Source organism: Bombus pyrosoma, linkage group LG1 (genome assembly GCF_014825855.1).
Source record: "Bombus pyrosoma isolate SC7728 linkage group LG1, ASM1482585v1, whole genome shotgun sequence".
Lineage (NCBI taxonomy): Eukaryota > Metazoa > Arthropoda > Insecta > Hymenoptera > Apidae > Bombus > Bombus pyrosoma.
The window spans coordinates 7,245,080-7,257,325 of record NC_057770.1 but is presented as its reverse complement, the minus strand read 5'-3'; the positions used below and the strand labels follow the sequence as shown (position 1 = coordinate 7,257,325).

General features: G+C 28.2%; 4 protein-coding genes across 7 annotated transcripts; 3 read left to right on the top strand and 1 right to left on the bottom strand.

Annotated features, from left to right (window-relative positions):
- Positions 1-3,397: 3,397 nt before the first annotated feature.
- LOC122570660 (cytochrome c oxidase assembly factor 3, mitochondrial) lies at positions 3,398-4,281 on the top strand. 3 transcript variants are annotated; one of them, XM_043733252.1, is made up of 3 exons: positions 3,398-3,476; positions 3,834-3,911; positions 3,989-4,281. In XM_043733252.1, exons 2-3 carry the CDS (start codon positions 3,902-3,904, stop codon positions 4,279-4,281), a joined length of 303 nt encoding a protein of 100 aa, XP_043589187.1. In that variant the 5' UTR covers positions 3,398-3,476; positions 3,834-3,901. The 3 variants fall into 3 exon arrangements, with proteins under 3 accessions (XP_043589187.1, XP_043589193.1, XP_043589202.1); XM_043733258.1 differs by lacking the exon at positions 3,398-3,476 and adding an exon at positions 3,596-3,713; XM_043733267.1 differs by lacking the exon at positions 3,398-3,476 and having other exon boundaries at positions 3,834-3,933.
- Positions 4,282-4,356: 75 nt separating this feature from the next.
- Positions 4,357-5,650, top strand: LOC122570644 (dimethyladenosine transferase 1, mitochondrial). Its single transcript, XM_043733226.1, has 3 exons — positions 4,357-4,987; positions 5,069-5,222; positions 5,367-5,650. The coding sequence occupies exons 1-3, from the start codon at positions 4,357-4,359 to the stop codon at positions 5,605-5,607; spliced, it is 1,026 nt and encodes a 341-aa protein (XP_043589161.1). The 3' UTR covers positions 5,608-5,650.
- Positions 5,651-6,093: 443 nt separating this feature from the next.
- Positions 6,094-8,310, bottom strand: LOC122570635 (zinc finger CCCH domain-containing protein 15 homolog). The gene is made up of 7 exons (XM_043733213.1): positions 8,067-8,310; positions 7,742-7,949; positions 7,307-7,545; positions 7,029-7,232; positions 6,728-6,902; positions 6,449-6,646; positions 6,094-6,379 (listed from the first exon to the last, which is right to left on the bottom strand). Exons 1-7 carry the CDS (start codon positions 8,133-8,135, stop codon positions 6,270-6,272), a joined length of 1,203 nt encoding a protein of 400 aa, XP_043589148.1. The 5' UTR covers positions 8,136-8,310; the 3' UTR covers positions 6,094-6,269.
- Positions 8,311-8,624: 314 nt separating this feature from the next.
- Positions 8,625-12,144, top strand: LOC122570628 (eukaryotic translation initiation factor 3 subunit E). Of its 2 annotated transcripts, XM_043733193.1 has the most exons (10): positions 8,625-8,761; positions 8,867-9,001; positions 9,068-9,184; positions 9,258-9,419; positions 9,589-9,711; positions 9,802-10,034; positions 10,127-10,244; positions 10,763-10,974; positions 11,062-11,299; positions 11,790-12,144. In XM_043733193.1, exons 2-10 carry the CDS (start codon positions 8,912-8,914, stop codon positions 11,817-11,819), a joined length of 1,323 nt encoding a protein of 440 aa, XP_043589128.1. In that variant the 5' UTR covers positions 8,625-8,761; positions 8,867-8,911; the 3' UTR covers positions 11,820-12,144. The 2 variants fall into 2 exon arrangements, with proteins under 2 accessions (XP_043589128.1, XP_043589138.1); XM_043733203.1 differs by lacking the exon at positions 8,625-8,761 and having other exon boundaries at positions 8,806-9,001; positions 11,062-11,325.
- Positions 12,145-12,246: the final 102 nt, after the last annotated feature.

Here is a 12,246-nt window from a genome sequence, read left to right as displayed (position 1 = left end):
GTTTCATCAGACTAGCGAGTACATGGCCCTCACTTCCGGAAACTTCATTTTACTCGATCTAACAGGCAGAGCATTGTGTTCGAGAAAAAATATATACCTTATGTAGGGTAATCTGTTGCGGATCGAATCCCGAAGATTTCGCTTTAATATTCAGTTCGTGTTATGAAATTTACTCCTATTCTATCAATCTTGCTGACTTGTTTCTGGAATCGAATTTTGATTGAAGTTTGAAGAAATGAAACTTTTGTTCGTGTTACTTGTTATCTTAAATCAGATTAATATCATTATATCTCATAAAAATTGTATAACATCCAATAAACATTATCACTTATATTGTTGTCATTCAAACAAATCTCATTGTTTAGCGTACTTAATAATTAAGGAAGCGATTCTCTTCAGAATTCTTTTAAAGAACTTTATACGTACAATAAGATAGAAAGTTAAATATAACAATAAAATAAAAGCGAAAAAATTTCATTCTTCATTTTTTACTTATTTTCACATGTAGAATGATCTTCTGCAAATACTCCACTCCTCTCTAATTAAGGATTGGTCAAATTATTTTTGTAAAATCGTATTCATGAAAACGAAAGACGATTGTACTTTTGATTAGAATTGCGTACTTTCAGTCCATTTGCACCAGTTTGAACACACGTAAGTCGATTTAAAATTCTCTACACTTAGCTATCTAAAATTCATATCAGATCTGCTTAAAAATCTGTTTTAGGCAACATATTGAAGATCATTGTACTTACGTGTCTATCTTATTAGAGATGTATACGGAATAAACTGACACTATAGTCCGAGGAGATCTTTCCAAGCAGTGTCAGACTTCAGCATTATACCCATGGTATACCCGTGAGTCATTCTCGAAAGCACGTCTAGAAGATCCCACGGGCATTCCCTTATCTTGCATTGTCGAGCTGGGTCGCAGATCTTCTCACAACTGCCTGAGGTTCTCTTTAAAAAACGCAATGCACGAACATTGTGTGGCAGCTTATGAAGCTGCCTCTTGAATACCTAATCCACTGCCTCATCCACAGCCATTTTAAAATCCGCTAATAATGCCCCAACTTCAGTTTCGACAATTAGGTACTAATTACGTCGTAATTAGCGCTGTAGCTAATAAATAATTAGTACCTAAATACTTACTTTATTAGTAATTGGTAGTTCGTAATTGATAGTTTAGCGTGCAATGAATTTTTTTTTTTTGTTGTTGAAAACTTTTCGATCACATCTTTATCCTCTTACAAATTGTTTATCTTGTTTTATTTTATTTCATTTTATATATTTTTTATTAAGTTACGAATATGGTAGAAGCGACGAGTGGCGAGGATGGCGGCGTGTAGCGATGGGATCCGAAACAATTCGAATTATGATTCAAGACTCAATGGAGACTTTTACGAGTTTCAAGCTTCGAATCCTACTCGAAGTGATTCAAATTTGTCGCTGCATACACGATAGAGATTCGAACTGTTTCAGATCTCACATCACTACTCGCCGACTCGCTACAATCTCGTACTTAGACGTTTCTAGTATATTGATTTTGTAATTCATTTTTGTGTCGTCATCATTTATTTAAACCGAATTGCGTTACCGATTATTGATTATTTCAATAGCGTTCAACGTGTAATTAGGTAGCCAACTGGTTAGGTATGAATTACGTAATCAACTAATCGATTTAAAAACATGCAATTGACGTATGACGTATATGGAATCGAAATGGCAAGTTTTGGATTTGATTAGATACGATCTATTACTATTATTAATATTAGCAAACTACCTTTCGAAAAATACGAACTTTTAGTTTGAAACATTAACACAATAATAAATATTTATTTATTATAATCCTGTAAATTTAAAGGCATGAAACATTTTGAAACTATATGAGTATTTATAATTTAGAAGATATATTAACATCCATTGTATTGTTATATTTAATGCATAACTAACATAGCTAATAAGCAGTTTAGTTAACACATTCGCAACATTACGTATTACTGTTAAATATGCTATAAAAACAAAATAATAGTATAATTTCTGCTAAATAATATAAATACTTGAATCTTCGTTTTAAGGTTGTCGAATAATCGTGTACAAAAATTAATAGGTATAGCTACATAGAAAGAAAAATACTTAGTTAAGCCTAAAATATGCTGAAACATAATCACACGAAAATATTTAGGTAAAGTATTCAACGATATTTCAATATTTTCAGACTTACACGCCATTAATAAAATATGTAAAAATTAATGAAATTTGTGATCTTCGGAAAGTACAATGGAAAAATCAATAATGCAGCAGGGAATATTCGTGGTGTATATTAATATTGAACAAATGCAATTATAATTTAAAATTAACTTATCTGAAATTACTAATTTTTATCACTGATTTGATAATATTCATCGAAATCGTAAAAATATATTCGTCGATGCATATTTTTATACGCGAATATGACTTATATATTATAATATCCTAATTAAAAACTCAATAGTAATTAAAAACGTATTAATTCTAGTCAACATACATTCATTCCCTTTTAGTTTTATTTAAGATATGGTTAAACATATAAAGTAAAATTAAATTCATTGCAGAATATGTATACTTTGTAAATAATCAATGTTTTGAAGTAAATCAGAAGAAGTTATACAAATCGTGAATTCTAATTATCATAGATGCAAGTTTGCTGTCGTGAAACTGGTGCCGACAGTAATTCGTAACAGTAATGCGAAAGGATTATCAAGGAAATTGAAGTAACTATGTGATTACACGAGAATCTCTCGACGAAGCGCCTTAGGTCCAAACAGATAGAGCTATAGTACGGTAAATTTTGTACCGGATAATTTCTTTCGTGAAAAGTAAAATATGCGAAAACGAAAAATTAATTTAGTAAAGTAAACAAGTATCAACTATATATATTAAATTATTCATACGAATGTTTTCCAAATATATTAAAATAATATTTAGCCTCTTGGACATTTTACAACTTATTCTTTGGAAGACTATTTTTATGTTAATTCTTATATCATTAACAGAAATCTATAATTTTTCATTATCAAGAATATTAAATAAAGAAAACATCATTTTTCTTATAACATTTTGGCAATGTAAATATTTACATACGTACATATTGTGTATATATTACAGTAGAGACATTACGGTATGTACGCATACTAATAAATATAGACAATTAATAAAAATAGACAATTAATCAATTAAATTTATGCTTTCTGTATATTTCTATATTTTGTATTCGTATTAGTAACTAATAATTAAGCTAGTATTTTAAAAAAATGTTTTCTAACATAATCCTGTTTTGTATTATCTTACAGAACTTCAATACATGTGTGCGTGCGTGCGTGCGTGCGTGCGTGCGTGCGTGTGTGTGTATGTGCGCGCGCGCGCGCGTGTGCGTACGTGCGTCCATATAAATTGAACGCATGCGCTAAAACTTGATATAAACCAAATGATCGAAGGTAAGTGAAAGAAATAGAAATATGATATATTCTGTAAATGTGATTATTGAGTTTCTGTAAAAAATATATATATTATATATAATTGTATATTTTTTAAATATATATAATAAATAGTATTGAAAAATGTATAAATTAAAAGAAACTGTATTATATCATAACTTTTACAAAGTTTCCACAAAAGAAATTAAGTTTAAGATATTTTGTTATTAAATAAGGCGAAAATACTGTTATAATCTTGTGAGTGAATACAGAATTTACGTATATTACATCAGTATAGTAATTTTATAAAGTTAGGCTGAGCTGATAAAGGTTATGTGAAGTTGTGTTTTATAATTATATAATCATTTCTTTTCACAGAAACAGGAACGTGAAAATAATAACCACAGTAGTGTGATTGCTTATCAAGAAAAGTAGACATTTATACAATGCAATCTGGTGAATGGCAAGATTAATATTTGTTAAGTATTATATATTGTCAAATTTTCTATTTATTTATATTAGTTTTGTTACAGACGAGAAAGATAGTGACTTGATGCCAAAATTAGATCTTGCAAGAGATAAAAGTAAATTAAAATATAGTGATATAATATATATGAAACAAGCAGAAGAAGTAGCTATTCAAAGAGCATCCCAATATGCAAAAAGACGTAACAAGTGTGCGAAAGCAGGTTTTGCTCTAGCTGGTTTATCTTTAGGAATTTATCTGTATACCATATATGCTGTAAAACAGGAAACATTTTTAAATGATCTATATGAACCTGAAAAAATAATTGAAAAACCTAGTTCAAAAGCTAACGTCGCTTAAAATTATTTGTATTTGTATCATACGAAACATTACTCTTACCTACATATTATCTAAATACAAATAAAAAAAAGAACAATGGCCACTCTAAGGTTACCACCTTTACCAAATATGAAAGATTTGTTAAAAATGTATAAATTGCGTGCAATGAAACAACTTTCTCAAAACTTTATCTTAGATCAAAATTTGTCAGATAAAATAATAAGAAAAACAGGAAATCTCTCTGATTGTCATGTATTAGAAGTTGGTCCTGGTCCTGGTGGATTAACTCGATCTATTTTGAAACTTCAACCAAATAAAGTAATTGTTGTAGAAAAAGACGAAAGATTTAAGCCGACATTAGAAATGTTGGCAGATGCTTTTGCAGCGGTTAATGGTAACATGGAAATTATTTTTGATGACATAATGAGGTTTAACATGACTACTGTTCTCCCACCAACTGAAGCAAAAGCTTGGACAGATAAAAGTCCAAGGATTAGATTAATTGGTAATTTACCATTTAATATATCAACACCTTTGATAATAAAGTGGCTACGTGCAGTTTGTGAAAAAACTGGTCCTTGGGAATTTGGAAGAACTAGAATGACATTAACATTTCAAAAAGAAGTTGCTGAACGATTAGTAGCTCAACCATCAGATTTACAAAGATGTAGATTATCTGTAATGGCACAAGCTTGGACAAAACCAATATTACATTTTATTATACCAGGTATATTATTTCAGATCATTTTAGATTGTTTAATTTTTATATTTTTTGTTCATAAAAAATTTAATACTTTGCTAAAAATAGGTAGTTCCTTTGTTCCTAAACCGGACGTTGATGTTGGTGTTGTAACATTTATACCTTTACCTGTTCCACTTACAAAACACGAATTTACAATTTTTGAGAAAGTTACACGACACATTTTTAGTTTTCGTCGAAAATACAGCATACGAGGTATTGAGTAAGTAAAGTTCACAGAAAAATATTTTTACATTTATCCTTTATATATTATCATATTTTATATTGATAAAAAATAGTTATAAGAGTAATGAAAAGAATTATATAATTCAGTAATACAATTCTGAAATTTCTATATACATTTCAGAACATTATTTCCTCTAGAATATCGGAAGGAATTGGGACAAATGATGTATAAACTTTCTGATTTGGACCCACAAACAAGACCAATGCAACTTACAGTAGAGAATATTGATAAACTTGTTAGTGCATATAAATATTTATTAGAAAAGCACCCAGAAATAAGCTGTTATGAATATCGTGCATCACGCCGCATAGTATCATTATCTGATACAAAGGATATAGAAGTCGTGGAATGTACAGACTAAAATTTGTCTTGAAATCTTGTAAAATAAACATAAATAACAATAATTTTATTTTTGCTATACTTTTTTATGTTTACTTTTATTCACATCTATCATGAATGTTTTAATAAATCAAAAGAATTTATAAATTATTTAATATTTATACTGCTGTTAATAATTATACATGTAAATATTTTTGAAAATACGATTCGTTCCATTTGCCAGTCTCGTTATCACATTAAATTTTAATTTTACCAGGTTAACCTATCAATTTTAACTCCGTAATTACGTTATTAAAAGTAATTTAATAACTATTATTTTAAATACTTCCACGATTGTAACAATTTTATATATTTTCCAACTTATATCTTTTTCTCATAGAAATACTAAATAACTTATGAATGCAATAATAAAGAATTCGAATATATTTTTTATCGTAAAAAATTAAAAATCATGATTACATTAAAATACATTAATTTCAATTTCAAGTAATTTGCACGAGACCAGCTCTTTACATTACATTATGTGTATATTGCTTGAAAATAGAGTATAAGATGTAAGTAATAATATACAAGATACATTACATTCTGAACTAGTAAATGTATGTATAATATTTTAATAATACATATATTGTAAAGATACAGAAGACACTGAGTAAAAGGAAGAATTTGAACATGATATTTGAATCACTCTTCTAAATCTAAATCTTCTAATTCTTCTTCTAAGCCTTCTAAATCTTCCTCTTTAAATAGGTTTTCATTAATTGCTAATGCAGCTGCACCTTCACCAACAGTAACTGCCATAATAATATAAACTATTAATCATAAAATATTATTTTAAAACATTGAATATATTTTCTACAAACCAGTGGAGCCGCTTTCGTTATTTATATCTTTATTATTTTTCAACCGATCTGCACCAGCTACAGTTATTCCAGAAGTATCAATTTCACTAGCTTCAAGTGCGAGTCTGTCCATGTCAAGTTCTCTATATTCTACTTTCTCTTCAGCCTCATCTTCCTCGCGGACATAACTAGATATTGCTTCGTCTCCATCGTCAATGCCTAAAAATATTTTCAAAGTAAATTTTATACATAAGCTAAGAGCATAAAATATGTAAGATATAAAACAATAAAGAAAAATACCATCTCCAGCTGCAAGCTCAGGATTAAAGTAGAACATTTCTCTGCCAGAAATACCAACTTGACGTCCAGCTTTGTAATCGTTTCGTCTTTTTTCTTCATCTTTCAATGCTTGCTCTTTCTTTTCTTTTAGTTTTCTCTTCTTCCATGCCAAAAATGTCTCTAATGTTATTTTAGTCTGCCAAAAAATGTCAAACAAATTATACATTTCAAGAAAATATATTAAATATTAAAAATATTTATGAAATATAAATATAAAAGTTTATATTATATTGTTTTATAGATTATTAAAATATACTCATACTTGATTTGGTCCCAAATTGGCTCTTTCTGTTTCAATTAAATCTTCTAAAGAAATTTCATCTTTCTTATCTTCTTTCTTTTTATCTTTCTTAAGGACAAAACCTGGTGGTAATGCGTGCCTGTAGATACATTTTTGCCCCGATGGACATTCCCAAAACCAACCATATTTTGATTTTTCAACTGCTTCTAGGAAATGTTTACAAATCTAAAATTAAACATATTATTTATTTCCTTATTTTTCAAAAAACTAGTAGCAAAATATTATGAAGTTGAGCTTACAATATCTGTAGTTGGACGATTACCACTGCCATGCTTCTTTTCAACAACTTCTTTCAATTTATCTTCATCCCATTTATCCATAGTATCGGTTTCTTTATCATCATCTCTCATATCACAGTATAATGAACGTTTTTCTGCTTTTCTTTCTATACTTAAATCATGAGAAAATTTGCATTTATCACCTTTTGTACATTGCCCTTGTTTAAAGAATGCACACACTACTGATTTAGGATCAGTTCCTGCAAGAAAGTAAATAATTATTATTTTGAGCCCAATATGTTTTTTTTGTGTTTATCTATAATAAAATAAAAATAATAAAACGGTAAAATAACTGCGAAAATTAGAACTTATGCTAATGTAATATATTCAAATAATTCTTGATAATTGTATTATATCTTTTAACTAAGTGTTGCAATAACCTTACTCAGTTAATACCTTTATCTATTTTTTGTGTTTGCACAGGTTTAAATATGAGAGCTAATTCTTTCTGCTCCTTTAATTTTTTTTCTTTTTCAAGTTTTTTAATATTAGGATCTTCTAATTTCCGTGAATTAACACCACCTGATTTTACCTGCTTCTCTACTTGCTGAATAAATTTCTGTTGTTTAGCACCTTTCTTGTTCTTTATACCAAAAGTCTTATCCTAGAAGAAAAATTAATATTTAAGTGAAAAAATATGAAGAGTAACAAATCTCAGTACATACATGTTTAAAATAAAGAATATGGTATTTTAAGGTTATAAATGTTCGTATTTAAATACCTCAATAACTTTCTCTTTCTTCTTCTGCTCCGCCTTCTTACTGGGAGCAGGTGCCTTTTTGGGTGGCATTTCATTCGCTTTTCTGTATTTACGGATGGCAAATATAGAAAATTTAATAACAGAAGATACAAATGTACAGAAATTTACTTCTGGATCATGGAACAATTCATATACGTATACATTTATAAATGTAAATGTAGTGGTAACACGAAATGGACCATAAAATACATATTCTGTATATAAGAAACTGTGAACGATAATAAACGGACTGGACACATTAAACTTTTTTATTCAGCAAGTTCTCTTATATAAATATATTTATCCATAAATTTTATTTTAGAAATATTCTTTTTAATTCGAAATTTCGACCTCATCAAACATAAGTAGTAATTATAATACATTATCATTTAATTATTATTTATAAAAATATAAAGCATTGATATAGTATAGTATTAGACTCATAATAAAATTATATAATAAAACTATGTTAAAAATGTATCTATAAATGTTATTGTTATATCTGACTCCACTTTTGATCATTTCATAATAAGTACTTTATAGCATAAATTGAAAATCGAATAGAATATTACATATTCCCTTACTTATCTGTTTAACATTGATGTTAGAAATATTATACTAACATAAAATAATTAAAGATATATAATATGTTATAATACATCATTTGACAAATCATAGTACGTATAACGTAATCCACTTGTTGGGTTAAATCTTTCCGCTCAGTATATTCTATGTTCTTCGACGTTAACGTGGAGGGTGTTCAATTTCTTTCTTGCTCGTAGATCGTGGTTAGAATTGCTTTAATCCGATTTTCTTTAAGAAACGAAATGGCGAAATTCGATTTAACATCACGTATAGGTCAATATCTTGACCGGCATTTAGTTTTTCCACTTTTGGAATTCCTATCTGCAAAACAGGTATAATAAAAAAAAAGAATATTTTTGCTTTAGACAGTTTGGTTATAATACACTTGTGCTTCTTAGATTTACGATGAGGACGAATTACTTCAAGCTAAGCTCGATATTCTTAGCAAAACAAATATGATAGATTATACAATTGACATTCGGAAACAACTTTATCCTAACTTGGAAGTGCCAGAGGTACAAATAAATTTAATAAGTGATAATTATATGTTTATAAATAACAAGCATGATTGAGAACTTCAAATTGTAGGAATTGAAAGCTCGTCGTGCAGATGTACTACAAGAACTTGGTATTTTACAAAATAATGTGTCTGTTGTTGTGCAACTTATGAATAATGAAGAAGTTATGAAGAAAATGGAAAATATGCGAGATTCTAAAGCATTGAACAATTATCTTACTCAAGAATCTGAGGTAATTGAAATGAAACCACATATGGTATCTTATTTTTGTATAAATCTAACAAATTAACATAAAAAATATTAAAAAATATTTTTCTATCAAGTTTTTATGTATAGTATTTATGTATCTCTTATATATTTTATCAAATTTATTTTAATTTACATATATTGTCTTTTTATAGTTTAGAGTGGAAATGATGGATAGTTTCGTGAAACTAGCAAAATATCGTTATGAATGTGGCAATTATTCTGTTTCTACATCATATTTATATTTTTATATGCTTATAATGCCACCAACTGATAAGGTACTGATATAATAGTTATATGTTTGGTACAAATGGATTAATAATTTATATTATTTTTAAGATAATGAAGCAGACATTTGTAATTTTTAGAATTATTTAAATGTACTTTGGGGCAAACTGGCATCAGAAATTCTAGTGCAAAATTGGGAAACTGCATTAGAAGATGTAAACAAATTAAGAGAATACATTGATAGCAATGTCATAGGAAATTCTCTTCAAGTATTACAACAAAGAACATGGCTTATTCATTGGAGTTTATTTGTATTTTTTAATCATGTGAAAGGCAGAGATTTAATCGTAGAAATGTTTCTTTATAGACCACAGTATGTGAATATTTTTATAAGTATTATATTACTAACATAATGTACTAAGTATGATAAAGGATATAAAATTACACACATTTGTTGTTTTACAGTTACCTAAATGCAATTCAAACAATGTGTCCTCATATATTGAGATATTTAGCAGCTGCTGTCATCGTTAATCGTTCCAGGCGATCTATCTTAAAAGATCTTGTAAAAGTAATACAGCAGGTTTGTAGTAATTCCTAATTAAAATATTTGGTAAATATCCACAAAAAAGGAGCCATTTCCGATTTTGTTGATTTTGAAATATGTTGTAAAGCTCAACATTTTGAACAACTTCTCCCTATACATATAACCAGCGGTTTGTTTCAGTTTTCGATTTATATGCAAAAATATCCAGTTGCTCTTCCCTACTTTTCAAGCTGGTTTGGGTTAGTACATAGTAATATTAATTCGATTGCTCAGTATTGTTTATATTTATTCTCGACGATCGAATTAATATTACTACATAGTAATCCAACTCAGCTTAAAAAACAAAGCCGAGCGACCGGATATTTTTGCATTAAACTCGAATACTAAGGCTGATCGCCGGTTACATGCATAAGAAAACATTGTTCAAGATGCTAAAATTTACAATATATTTCAAAATTATCGAATTATCTTATTATCTTCTCGTGAATATTTACCAAATATTTTTAAGTTACACATAATCTTCAGACTTATGAATTATTGTTTATTCTTTGCAGGAATCTTATACGTATCGTGACCCCATCACAGAATTTCTAGAACATTTATATGTCAATTTTGATTTTGATGGAGCAAGACAAAAACTACAAGAATGTCAAACAGTTGTATTTAATGACTTTTTCTTAATTGCGTTACTGAGTGAATTTGTAGAGAACGCACGTTTAATGATCTTCGAAACATTTTGTAGAATACATCAATGTATAAGTATTGGGTATATAATAATTTTATGTTTTTAATTAAGTACATTGAAATATTGGGATATGTTTTCATAATTCGTTAATATATTTTTATATTACAGAATGCTTGCAGAAAAGCTTAATATGAAAGCAGATGTAGCAGAATGTTGGATCGTTAATCTAATTCGTAACGCACGACTAGATGCCAAAATAGACAGCAAATTAGGGCATGTTGTAATGGGTGGACAGCCCGCATCTCCATATCAACAATTAGTCGAGAAAATTGAAACTTTAAGTGTTCGTAGTGAAGCATTAGAAAATTTAATTGAACGGAAACTAAAAGCTAAGAATCAAGACCCTGTAAGTATAGTGTGGAACTAACTAAGGTCAGTATCATTCACAATCATTTTTCATACATCAGTATTTTTTCGCTCTTTTCAGTCACCTGATTAACTCAAAATGATTATGATTCTCTCCATCAAGAAATCACACTTTACATATAAATATTCTTAAATATTCATTCCTTTTTTACTAAATTTTTTAATTATTACATAACTGCTTTCTTAACAATTACATTATTATATAATATACACTTCATTTTCATATAATAAGAATAAAAGGAGAAGCATATTATACTAATACTTGTTCATTAATTTTTTTCAAATTAAGCTATTATATTAAGAATTACACTGTAATTGAATCGTATCCTATACAATATCCAAGGTATTATCCATTCATCAAATCATTCATATATGCATAGATCAAAAGCACAAAAAAATTTTCTCTCTCTAAATGTAATTCGTTTTCTTTTTCTTGTACACATTATAGCAAACTGTTTTATTTTTTGCAGTACCAAATCTCGTGGAATCTGGACTTATGACATCATGATGCAATATGCAGGGATATTGTTTAAAAACATCCAATTGTTTAATTCAACCCCAACCTAAAAGCGAAACACGCGGAGTGAAATAATTCAATTCTACGCATGTAAGCCGAAGCCAGAGTTCTAACGTAAAACGAATATATTTTTATTCGTACATTTTTTTTTTAAATTACATTGAATGAATAAAAATATATTTGTAGGAACATTGTATAAATATACGTGTGTACATTACAACATAAAAACCATTGTACTGTTTGTAATATGTATCGACACATTTCATTATAAGAAACGTGTTAAAAAGAAGTATAATTCAGTAATTCTTTTTAATGTATCTCATTTCAAGTACCTTTAAGTCAGCTCTCTAACAAAAGATTCCTATTTAACCTAAAAAATAAATATATTGTTTTGATCCATACAATGATAT

Coding starts and splice junctions, on each gene's coding strand:
- LOC122570635 (XM_043733213.1), bottom strand. CDS start 8,135: ATGCCACCCAAAAAGGCACCTGCTCCCAGTAAGAAGGCGGAGCAGAAG. Junction 7,950..8,066: donor AGAAAGAGAAAGTTATTGAG/GTATTTAAATAC, acceptor TTTTTCTTCTAG/GATAAGACTTTTGGTATAAA. Junction 7,233..7,306: donor ATCGTCCAACTACAGATATT/GTAAGCTCAACT, acceptor GTTTAATTTTAG/ATTTGTAAACATTTCCTAGA.
- LOC122570628 (XM_043733193.1), top strand. CDS start 8,912: ATGGCGAAATTCGATTTAACATCACGTATAGGTCAATATCTTGACCGG. Junction 9,185..9,257: donor CTAACTTGGAAGTGCCAGAG/GTACAAATAAAT, acceptor TTCAAATTGTAG/GAATTGAAAGCTCGTCGTGC. Junction 9,420..9,588: donor ATCTTACTCAAGAATCTGAG/GTAATTGAAATG, acceptor GTCTTTTTATAG/TTTAGAGTGGAAATGATGGA.
- LOC122570644 (XM_043733226.1), top strand. CDS start 4,357: ATGGCCACTCTAAGGTTACCACCTTTACCAAATATGAAAGATTTGTTA. Junction 4,988..5,068: donor ATTACATTTTATTATACCAG/GTATATTATTTC, acceptor TGCTAAAAATAG/GTAGTTCCTTTGTTCCTAAA. Junction 5,223..5,366: donor TACAGCATACGAGGTATTGA/GTAAGTAAAGTT, acceptor TATACATTTCAG/AACATTATTTCCTCTAGAAT.